Source organism: Lissotriton helveticus, chromosome 12 (assembly GCF_964261635.1).
Source record: "Lissotriton helveticus chromosome 12, aLisHel1.1, whole genome shotgun sequence".
In the NCBI taxonomy this organism is placed as follows: Eukaryota; Metazoa; Chordata; class Amphibia; order Caudata; family Salamandridae; genus Lissotriton; species Lissotriton helveticus.
In genome coordinates this window covers 69,745,543-69,758,176 of record NC_136073.1, presented here as the reverse complement: position 1 = coordinate 69,758,176, position 12,634 = coordinate 69,745,543, and the positions used below count along the sequence as shown (strand labels likewise).

The 12,634-nt window shown below is 46.4% G+C and overlaps 1 protein-coding gene across 9 annotated transcripts in view; it reads left to right on the top strand.

Annotated features, from left to right (window-relative positions):
* The window catches only part of KDM6B (lysine demethylase 6B), a 960,064-nt gene extending 952,665 nt beyond the window's left edge, over positions 1-7,399 (top strand). For all 9 annotated transcript variants that reach the window (XM_078670455.1, XM_078670453.1, XM_078670454.1 and 6 more), the window contains 2 exons: positions 4,525-4,695; positions 5,443-7,399. In XM_078670455.1, coding sequence (XP_078526581.1) covers positions 4,525-4,695; positions 5,443-5,466 — 195 coding nt within the window. In that variant the 3' untranslated portion in view covers positions 5,467-7,399. The remainder of the gene's footprint in view (positions 1-4,524; positions 4,696-5,442) is intronic.
* Positions 7,400-12,634: the final 5,235 nt, after the last annotated feature.

Here is a 12,634-nt window from a genome sequence, read left to right as displayed (position 1 = left end):
TCCTGTCTTACAGCAGGGCGACTTTGTCTACTCTAGATCTAAAAGACGCCTACTTTCATATTCCAATTCATCCCTGCTCATCGCAAATACCTCAGGTTTGAGATAGCAGGCAAACATTACCAGTTCATCGTATTTCCATTTGCCATCACCACAGCCGCCAGAGTGGTCACCAAATTTCTCGCAGTAGTAGCTGCTCATCGTATAAGACAAGGTGTACATGTCTTCCCTTACATGGATGACTGGCTTGTCAAAGTGGGCACTTAACAGAACTGTGTTCTACACACTCAGAGAACAGTGCACCTGTGTCCGGCACACGTGCAATCTTATCTGGGAGCTTCCCTCAACACTCTCAAAGCTTTAGCCACTCCCAATATAGCCAGAATTCACAATATTCAGGCCACACTATTACAATTCCAGCCCAACCAATCATTACTAGCCGGAGTCTTCGTGCAACTGCTGGGATTGAAGGCATCCTGCATTGCAATCATACCTCATGCAAGGCTTCCCATGCGTCTTCTTCAAGACTGTCTAGCCCGTCAGTGGAATTAATCACACGATCTAGTGTTGGTAGACAGCCGCACCCATCGCTCTCTGCAGTGGTGGAACCCTCAAAAGGGCGGCCTCTCATAGACCCGATTCCACAGAGTATACGGACAACAGACACATCGTTAACAGGTTGGAGTGCCCATCTTTAACATTACACAGTACAGGGACTGTGGTCGGACAATCACAAACGTCTCCACATCAACTACCTAGAACTTCTAGCAGTGTTCCTAGCACTCAAAGCTTTTCTCACCCAACTTGGTGGCAAGACGGTCTTAGTTCACACAGACAACATGACAGCAATGCACAACCTACAGAAACTGGGAGGGACTCGCTCTTCAACTGTCGCGCCTTGCACAAAGCATTTGGAATTGGGAGATTCACCACAAAATCGATCTCCTAGCAGAACACCTTCCAGGAGTAGACTTATCAGATTGCAGACCTGCTCAGGAAACACAGGCAGCAAGTACGCAAGTAGGAACTTTACCCCCAAGTTCTTTTTCCCCACTTCCAAAAATGGGGTTTTCCACAGATGTTTGCCACAGTACGCAACACAAAATGCCCAAGCTTCGCATCCAGGTTTCCACACCCAGCATCCAAGGGCAATGCTGTGTGTATGAATTGGTCAGGGATATTTGCTTACGCTTTTCCGCCTCTCCCACTAATTCTATTACTGGTTCAAAAGCTCAGACAAACGTCCCTCACACTGATCTTAGTAGCCCCTACATGGGCTCGTCAAACTTGGTACACCACCCTGTTAGAACGCTCAGTGGTTACACATCAAAATCTACAATTCACACCATGTCTCCTCACTCAGAGCCATGGATAAATCAGACATTCAAATCCCAGAGAACTCAACCTAGAGATCATAGTTTGGTTATTTACAACTACCACCAGAGTAGCGTGATACTTGCTGATAAAAGCGCTTCAACACCTCAACAGGGGTAGCAATCACCATATATAATGGCTAAAAACAATCTGGGGATGGAGTCGATGCCCATGCGCACTGTAGTCCAGGGGAGGAGCCACCTATCTTGTGATACTTCGAAGACTCTTCCAGGACAACAATGTGCAATCGTCCGGACCCAACACTAGGCGGTGATCTATGCATAAGATATGAATGTTAGCAGCCCTACATGCCAAGAACAGATGCATACTGGTAAGTAGCATATTCAATATATCAGTAATTCTCCTCCGAAAAAAGAAGAAACAGTGACCCTAGGCAGGGTATTCAAGAAAGCACTTTATTAACAGCAGAGTCCCGTGCGAATGCATTTCGGCATGTGTGCCTTCGTCAGCGCTCCTCTAATGCTGCTTACTGTGCTGTGGCGTGGGCAAACCTGCCTCGATGTTGGAGTAGTCCATTTTGCTCCGCCCCCTGAAGGTGTCGTGCTCTCCCTTGTAGTCCCAATGAACAAGAACTACACAACCCAGAATGCCTCTGTATGGTGCACTCAGAGAAGGAGATGCTGTGCGGGGGAACAAATCCGGAGTAGATATCAAAGGCAGGCACAGACTTGAAGAAAGAAGGAGGGTGGGACAAAACGATAATCCAATGTCTCCTCTGGTCCCCTGCATTCAACCGCAACAACCCTTCCGCCTGGTGTCAATCACGGGGGTCGGCAAGGAAATCCCTGACACCCAAGAGGAAGTAAAATACAACCATACCGCTGTGTCTTCCAGGCATTGTGGTGGGTACTGGGCGAGATTGTTACCACAATCGAAGTAAAGGAGCTCGGATGAGCAAACCAGAACGTCCAGACCTCTTGTGCTGCAGGGGTTCACTGTAATGCGCTCTGGCAGCCGCATTGATTTATGACAGTAATTCTCCTCCGAAAAAAGAAGAAACAGTGACCCTAGGCAGGGGATTTTATATATATATATATATATATATATATATATATATATATATATATATATATATATATATATATATATATATATATAATTTTATTTTCTTAGTTCGCGAAGTAGCACTAAGCGAAGTGCGCTACGCGTAGCGGGAGGGAGAGAAGGTCTGGAAAACGGAAGGGAGGGCGGGCAGGACTGAGAAGGCACAGACAACGGGAGGGAGGGATGTAGTAAAAGGCACGGATAACGGGAGGGAGGGGAAAAGAAGGCAAGACAACCTGGAGGGAGGAGGGGAGTAAAGAAGGCACCAAAGCATGTTGTGCCTGCAGTTAAAGAAATTAGTGTTCACAGTCTAAATAACAAGTACAGCGTAACAACTGAAGTAAAGGGGCAAGTCGCTAGGGGAGGTGACAAATGAAGAGGAGGCGGTTCTAAGGAGGGACTAACAAGCCAAATAAGAAGCCAGCATTTAAGAGGTACAATGACACAAGCCAATGGCAAATATGAGCGGAGCTTCTATTCCCTACTCCTCTACAATAAGTCTCGCAGCGCATGCGCGCTGGCTCTAGGCTTGACCTAAAAAGGAAAACGACACAATTGTGGACCCAACCACTAGATGGCGGAATAATGCAGATCATGTGGATATAGAAAACTCTTCAAGCTGTAAAACTAACCTTGCTGTTAAAATAACCATTTTGTTCTCATTAACAAGTCACGGTTCTGCAACTCTGCTCCAAGAGTAGTTACTAAAATATTGACGGAGGTGGGAGCACATCTATTTGCAGGAGGGGTGTGGTGATTTGATGTGTACCCAATCATGGATGACTGGCTAGGGAGGGAAGGAAACCTTTTGTTCAGGAATAAATACAGAATACAGAATTGCCATTCAGAGGAATTTGTTTGCACTGCAGAAACAAACTTCCCTAAACTGAAAGCAAGAATTCACATGAGACCAATTCAAGAATGAATGAAGGGTCATAGGACTCGAACAAATGGGAGCTGGGATGAGCTAGTGGTTATAACAAGCAAAACAGACGAATAACAGTGTGGTACAATGTGAACATGTTGAAGGGCAAATTACTCAAAACATCCAGCTGAGAAGCCATCATTACAATAGATGCATCACAAGTGGGATGGGGAATATACCTTCTGTCAGTATATCGTGGTTCAGTGGTCAGAACAGAATGCTTTCAAACCCATAAACCACCTGGAATGAAAGAATATATTTCTATTACTAAATGCTTGCCCAAGTCAAAATTCAAGGTAGAACAATTTAAAGACTAGCAGATAAAACCGCAAAGTTCTACCTTGACAATAACGGAGGGACAATTTCATACACTTTATCACATGCCACCCTCTCATACCACAAGTGAAGGAAGGGAGTACAAGAGGGAACAAATCTAAAACGGAGGCCACTTTTGTGACATTGTTAGCGAACAGTTGATATCCTAGGGTGTTTATAGTCAGTGGCAGCTCAAAAAGCTTTAATAGTTTCCAACACTTAGGACCCAACCACTAGATGCTGGAATAGTGTAAAGCATGTGAATTAGTCTCATGCTGCAAACATATTGTTGCAGGTAACTGTTTTCATCTTGTTTTTAAGCATCTATTATCTACAAAAATTAATCCCCTTCATTCCTTTCTAGAAGTCTTCCTACACACCTACCCAATCAACACTTCCACCAAACTTGAATCTCATTTCACGCTCTAAATTAAATTACATGCTTCCTTTGACTGAAAGAACTAGGGAAAACATGACTGTGAATGATGGTATAGAAACAATCTGTTTTTACAGAACTGCTCGTCCTGTCCCCTGAAATGTCTGGGGTATCTGGAATGGTGTTGAATGTTTAAAACACACACAGTACTCTGATTAGGAATCACTATTACGCTTATGATTCCGTTTGCCTCATTCTCAGAAAGATGAAGCACGTGGTCTGCTTCAGCGGAATTCCAAACTATGACTCGACCTTTTAGTATTCTGAAAGAATCATAGGAAGGGCAATGTGAAGAGCAGCTGGAATTGTGACAAGAGAATTCAGCCATTAACAATTTCCCCCCCTCTCTTTTCATCCATTTGTTTTTCTTCTTCCTTGGGCTCATATTTTGTGCTTCACTTCTCCACTGCAGCTGGAGGTCTTCAACATCCTCTTCGTGACAAGTGAGAACGGGAACAAGAACTCTTATTTGGTGCACTGCGAGGCCTGCGCCCGTGCCCGCAGCTCCAGCCTTCATAATGTTGTGGTGCTAGAACAGTACAAAATGGAGGAGCTAATGCAGAGCTATGACACCCTCAGCTTGGTAAGACCCTCTGAGAGAACGTGTGCTTACATACTGCTGTAAAGGAAGTACACGGTTGCCTACCGAAGACCAGAACATTTTAGTCTATGGCTAATGTGCCAAATTTAGAGGGTTCAGGAAATGGATAGGTGATATTTGCAGCGAAGACCTTCATGAAGGCTGGTTTGCCTCGCATGTCCCTGGTGGCTGAGTTACATTTCTCAAGGAGAACCAACAGTGGCATATTGGGTGCTAGCCAAATGACCAGTAACAATAAATACGTATGTAATACACATTTCAAAGACTCGTGAGGAGTAGTAAGTGCTATATAAATGCAATTTAAACATACATGTATTCAATTCCGCCGGCAGGATACACTAAAGATGATCGATATTGTGATCTCAAATTTGTAGATCTGGGTGTAGGTGCAGAGCCAGAGATTTGTGGGCTTCGAGTACCCTCCATAAAAGGTTGTGATGCATATCAAGGTTAGGGTTTACTAATAGAATAGCAGGTAATAGTACTGCTGATGTATGACGCATTGCTTTTCCAAGCTACCCAAAACAATATTTGCAAAGTGGCTTAGTGAGTGAAATACGTTCTACTGATATCTGAAATGATGTGCTGGTCACAAGCTTATGCGATGCGAACAGCATAAGAGCAACATATAGTAATATTTGTTATCTATGACTTTTACAAACAACAAAAGTGTGCTACAAGTTATTACTACAATTTAATCATTAACTTGTGCTCTTTATTTCTCTTTAGACTGGATCCACAAGTTCTTGGTGATTCCTAAAGCCATAACCAGTCGAGCTGTCTCTGCTTTTCTTCTTCAGGATCAGAGGTGCTGAAAACGAGGATGTGGTGGCTTCAGTCACTTTCATCTGAGGCGGGATTCATACTGGTGGTCAACCTACATTTGGATCCTACCTAACAAACTGTGTACTCTGCACCTCAATTCTCTGAGGAACCAGCAAAGCCCCTGGAAATGGTCAGCGTGTCATAGACTTTGTTTACACAAACCCTGTCGTGGAGCCCTATTTGACTGCCACCCCTACGCAAGCCAGTGGCAAATCATGGTGCGCACGGACGCTGCAGACATGCGGCGGCGTGCAACAACTTTCTATTGTGTCAGTGGGTGGCAAACGAAACGCTGTCTTACTGTGCTTCCTGTCACTGAGGCAGGTGGCCAATAAACTGGGGGCCTCTTTGTGAATATTTATTCCACACTGTATTTTAACATCACAATTTTCCAATGTAGGTTTGTGTTCAATGGGACGGGAAAATGTGGAGAGGGACAAAAGGGATGACTAAATTAAGATTGCATTACTCATGTCCGTTGATGGCACAATACCATATCAGCCTTGAGATAAATTTATAAGTTAATAAGATCAGAATGAAACAAATGAGTATATAAGGTGAATAGAAGGTGGGACAAGTTAAGCATTAATTGTTTGCTTTCAATTTAAGAAAATGTTAGAATGCAAAAGAAATACGGGTTTTTTTAAGCTGGAATTAAAAAAAAATGTCTCTCCCCCCGCCCCCTTTCCTTTTGTTGACAATTGTTACATCTGTTTATATCAAAAGCATATGGTGGCTCCCTGTCGTGTTAATATAAAACTATATATCTATAAATATCTATGGATATGAATGGATATATATGTATGTATATGTAGATAGATATATATATTATATATATTTTTTACCTTTCTCCGTGTTTTTTGGCACCCACATGCTCACCTCCATCTTCTGCTCAGAGGAGCAGTTGGCGGAAAGAGGGAATGCTAACACTTCAGGTCTGTTGGATTCCTAAATATTTCCCCCTTCTATCTTCACGTTTGAAGGGAGAAATGGAGAGTAGCACCCTGTTCCCCCACTTTGGCATCTGTGCATTATTACCTCCTTGCGGTTTTGTACAATTTCTTTATTTATAAAAGGGTCCCAACTTTTTGGTATGTTTTTTCCCCTTCTCTATTTATTGACGAGTATCTTGAATTCCCCTCTATGGTTGCTGATTTTTAATAATTTTTTTTGTGTTCTCCTCTAAGGGAGTGTTTATTTTAGAATGAAACAATTGTTGAATCTGCGATACTGTGTGAACTTTTAAAAAGGCAAGAAAAACACATTTGTATGGGTAACTTTTCTTCTTTCAATGGTGCTATTGTGTATATATTAAAGCCTTGGTTCTCCCCATTCCTCCCCCTATCCAATGAGACATGGCCTCCCCTTGTACACTTTTCACCTATGTTGATGCTTTCCCTATCACACTGGTTCATACTGGGGAAGGCAACCGGAAAGGGGGGTAGATATCTGTACTGTATAACGAGGGGGCAGGGGTGGGTGAATTTTATTTTGTACACATAAAATGAGAGAATGTGTAAAGAAATAAACCTATGTTTTGTGGGGCGTGTAGAACGATCAGATCAAGGTAAAGACAAGTTTCTGGGTAACTTTAATTTTTGGCCTGGAGACAATTTAGTCTGTTTTGCAATGATTTTGACTTTTCGTTTCTGGTATTTTATTCAGTACAACCATAAACAGGCTTCAACCCTTCCCACTGCCCATTCTTTCTTTTTTAACTGCACTGTTTTAACCCTCACCATAACTAAATCTGAGCCAGTGGAGTTTACCTTTTTTGTGAATTTGTGTGATATTAAAAATATTAATAATGAATAAAGAGAAAAAAGGCTTTTGATAAAAATAAAACTGTCTTGTATTCTGACTCCGCTTCCTTACTCTATTCTTCCAACGTGAATTCCCAGACTTTATTTCTGCCTATTGCTTCAATTCTTGGGCTCAGCAGAACATTCTAAAGGCTCAAGAGATATTACTAAACATTGGTCAGGTAGGCTTATCTTACTAGAATAAACCTAGGAACTCTGAACAACTTGCCAGAGCCCAAAAGTAGATGTACAGGAATGTTAGTCATCTTAAGTCTAAATATACAATAAAATATACATCAGGACGTAGAGGTTGCCCAAATGGGTAAACCTCCCAGTAATAACCTGGGGCTGCTAATATCCATAGTTTAAAGGGGTCCATTGCGAGATCCCAAGCCCTGCAGCACATACACATAGGTGGGAATTAAAATGAAAACTAGTGATTGGCTTTGACATTCTTGGTATTTATTTGCAGCGCTGACAAAGGATACCACTAATGACTCATTTACGACTGTCTAATTTTCCACAATGAACCACACTTAGGCAAAAGCTTCTGATGTTTTTTTCCCCTGGATTCATATCCATTCGTAGGAGAGTAAAAATGTAGTATTAAACAGTGATTTTTTTTTTCATCAAGGAGGGGGTTATGGAAGTTTTAGAAGAAAGAATACATTTTTTCAGATGTTTTAATTTTCTGTAATATTTTTAGGTACTTGAGGTTAAAATAAAAAAAAGTTCAAGCTCCGGATCTAATTGAGGTGTTAGCACATCATGTGGATATCCAACAAGTGCTGCGCTCTCCTGCAAATGAACTGTTCTGTAGTTTTTGCTAGGTGTGCGACGAATGACATAGGCCTAAAACAAACGTGCACAGTCATAGATTCCACCTTAGTTTAAATGTTTCTACCTTTGGTATCTGATTGTTTTGCAGCGTGAATCTTTCTGGATTCACTATGCTGTGCATTATTCCGCGGTCTTGTGGTTGGGTCCGGATTCGTAGTCTTTTCTTTGTTTTTTTTTTTTTTTTTTCTCTTTGCCCAGGTGGGCGTCGGCGTCACACCCCCTTTGGGTGTATTTCCGGTGACGTCGGCATGCTTCCTGCGGAAGCTCCCACTCTTGGGCGCCATCTTCAGATTCTTTTTTTCCGCGGTCGGGTCTGGATCGTTCCCGTTTGGGCTCCAGACATTTTTGGAGAAAGAAGAAAGAAAATACAGAAAAGACGAGGAGAAGTCATCTGAAGACTCCAGGGGACTTCACCGACGAAAGACAAGCAAAGATAAGGCGTTTTCCATCCAGATCTTCGACGACCGTCGACGAACACGCGACCAGAGAGGCCCTGGACGCTCGAGGATGGACAACACGCCGTTCAAGTTCTGCCGTAACTGCCACCACAAGTACGCGCAGAAGGACCAGCACCCGGTATGCAACCTTTGCCTACCGGTGGACCACGAAAGCGGAGACTGCAACGCCTGTTCCGCCTTCACCCCGAAGACCCTTCGTGTGAGAGAGAGGCAGAGGGTAGCACACGCCGCCCTGCAGGGGAAGGCCCCGACCCCGTCGCTCTACGAGCTGGGGATGTCCTCCGAGGAAGAAGACAACGCTGCCGCCGAAGACGACAGCTACACGGTCGTAGAGACCGATTACACGAAGACTTCTGACAAGGTAGGAGACTCTTCGGCCCCCAAGAACCCGAGAGACTCTGAGTCTCGAAAAATCGAGGGCAAGACCCCGAAAGCGCCGACGCCAAAAAAGGCGGCGTCCGCGACTACTCCCAGGCCCAGCGGATCCTCAGAGAAGGAGTCCCCGGCGCCGAGAGCTGCTGATCAGCAGAAGACGTCGAAAATCGTCCCCGAAAAGGATCGATCGACGAGGGAGAAAGACCCGAAACTGTCGACGACGACCAGAGACCCGATATCCGGTTCGACGTCGAAAACTTCGACTCCGAGAGGCACGGCGACGAGCCATCCGTCGAAGAGAGCGGCGGAACCATCCGACGCGGAACACGCGGCCGAGATGGAAAAGAAAAGAAGGCGCCTCGAGGCAGAAATGGAGAACTTCATGCAGCGGAAAAAAGATTTCGACGCAAGGATGAAGGCCTTCACGATCCCTCACAAGACCAAGCCACCAGTGCTGGAGGCGGTCGAGGAGGAAGAAGAAGAGGTCGCCGAAGTCACCGAGCAAGACCAGGACGTCGAGGTGTTCGACGACCAGGAGGAGTACGAGAATCCCCACGAGAGCTACAGCTATGGGGAGGAAGATGAGGGCAGGACAGACACAGAGTCGGCGCCCTATGACCTTCAGGAGGTAGATTACATCGATGTCGACACCGACAGCCCGGAGGAGGTGGTCGACACCTACCCCTCGAGGCCCTCGCCGCCGGACGACATCGGGGCCTACAACGCGGTGATACAATCTGCCGCAGCAGCTTTCAAGCTCAAGCTCGACGAAGAGAAGCAGAAAGCAGACTTCCTTCTGGAAACATTGCTCCCAACACAAACGAGGAGCCAGTTCCTCCCGATGCTCGAGAGCGTCTTGGCTCAGGGGAAGGAAGCTTTCAGGGAGCCCGCAACATGCAAGGCAGTAACTCCCAGAACTGAGAAGAAGTACAAGCATGCCGCAAAGGACCCGGCCTACATTCAGGGCACGGTCTCCGCAGACTCCATTATCACGGCCACAGCAAGGAGGAGGGCTAACGTACCCACTACCTCGGGCCCGCCACCGGATAAAGAGAGCAAAAGGATGGATCTGGTGGGCAGAAGGATCGAACGGAATGCCGCGACCCACTGGCGCATGGCTAATTCCAACGCCCTGGTAAACAGACACATGTACCAAATCATGGAGGGACTGGGGCAGTTGGTGAAGGACTTGCCCCAGGATGCCAAGCAGAAAGCCGAAAAGCTAATTGAAGAGGGGAAGAATGCTGCAAATTCTTGCCTTAAGACGGCCCTGGATGGGGCAGACACCGCCAGCAGGCTCATGATGATGGGCGTCACGGAAAGGAGACACGCCTGGCTCAGGATATCCGGTTTCAAACCGGAGGTGCAACACAGCATCCTGAACACACCATTCAACGGCAGTACGCTTTTCGGACAAACAGTTGATGAGCAACTCAGCCAACTTAAGAAGGATAACGAAACAGCAAGATCCATGGGAGCATTGCAGTTCAGAGGGAACAAGAGGGGCACCCCGTCACGGAGGCCCGGCGGAAGAGGCGGAAACCAGCCAGGTACATCACACCAGGCTTTCCAGCAAACGCACCAGGCAGACTCGCAGGGTCAGCAGGGCCATCAGAAACAGCCCTGGCAGTACCAACAAAGAGGCCAGTCCTTTCGAGGGAGAAATGGACGGGGACAAAATAGAAGAGGGGGCCAGCAGCCCACCTCCAAGTGACTTCAAAAAAAAATCCGTGTGCCCACCCACAAAAAAGATCCCAGGGGGCAGCACGTACAGATGGGTCAAGACAAACTAGACACCTACGACCACAGGACACCAGTGGGAGGAAGATTAAGATTCCACCTCCAGGAGTGGAGAGGAATCACATCAGACAAATGGATCCTCAACATTATCCAATTCGGATACTGCATAGAGTTGGAGGCGAGGCCAACAAGCAGAAAACCAAGAAGAAAGCCGCTAGCAAGCAAGCAGCTGCAGTGCCTTCAGGAAGAAGCAAAAGAACTCCTGCAGAAGCAGGCCATAGAAAGGGTACCCTTCAAGGAAAGAAACACAGGAGTATACTCAACATACTTCCTGGTACCAAAAGTAGACGAGACAATGAGGCCCATTCTCGATTTACGGTTCGTGAACAAATTCATAAGAACGCAAAAATTCAAAATGACCTCCCTGCAAGAGGTGCTCCCACAGTTGCAGACCGGGGACTTCATGGTCACTATAGACCTCAAAGACGCATACCTGCACATCCCAATGAACAGGAAGCACAAGCACATGCTCAGGTTCACCGTCGGAGAAAGCCACTACCAGTTCACGACACTGGCCTTCGGTCTAAAATCGGCACCAAGAGTTTTCACAAAGTGCCTCGCAGCAGTCGCAGCGCACCTAAGAAGGCAGGGAATACATGTATACCCTTACCTGGACGACTGGCTGGTGAAAGCAAACTCATACCAGAAATGCAAGCTGCACGCACATACAGTGACCAGCACGCTCATAAACCTGGGGTTCTCCATCCATTGGAAGAAATCATCAATGGAGCCGGAACAAGTGAAGATCTTCCTGGGAGCACAGATCAACACCTTACAGGGCAAGGTGTTCCCCAGCGAGAAGAGGGCGAGGGCGCTGGTGAAGGAAACTCGCCTCTACCGGAAGGGACAAGCTCGGACAGTGAGGACGGCGAGCAAGATCATGGGGATGATGGCATCATGCATCCACCTGGTACCGAATGTACGACTCCACATGAGACCCATTCAAGAATGGCTACAGGAGCAATGGTCACAAGCTACAGGCAGTTGGGAGGATCTAGTGGTTGTAACGCACGCAGTGCAGAAGGAGATGACATGGTGGACCATGGAGAACATAGCAAGGGGAAAGCCTCTAACGCCCCCAACGCCAACAGTGACCATCACCACAGACGCATCCCTGAAGGGATGGGGCGCTCACATGGAGGAGCTCAAGGTGAGGGGACTGTGGACACCGACGGATGCCACAAAGCACATCAATTACTTAGAATTGAAGACAATCTTCCTTGCACTGAAGGCCTTTCAAACAAGACTGTACAAGCACAAGGTATTGATACAAACAGACAACACCACTGCGATGTTCTACATCAACAAGCAGGGGGGCACACAGTCCGCACCGCTTTCAACGCTGGCGCAGGAGATATGGAGATGGGCCATCCCTCTCAAGATAGACCTGCTAGCCATACACCTACCAGGGAAGGACAACATACAAGCCGATTGGCTCAGCAGGCAGACATCGGCATCCCACGAGTGGGAGCTCAATGCTCAGGAGACAAGATACCTGTTCGACAGGTGGGGGACACCATCGGTGGACCTGTTTGCCACACGCCAGAATGCAAAATGCCAAAACTTCGCATCCAGGCAGCCCGAGGAGGGGACACTGGGGAATGCCCTATGGATAGATTGGTCAAGGACATTTGCCTACGCCTTTCCCCCGATACCACTGATGCACAGAGTACTGAGCAAGTGCAGAGCGAGCAACATGACACTGATACTGGTCGCACCGCAGTGGGCGAGGCAGACCTGGTACTCGCAGATCATGGAGATGACACAGTGTGCACCCCACAGATTCAGCAGGAGGAAAGATCTACTGTCCATGCAGAACGG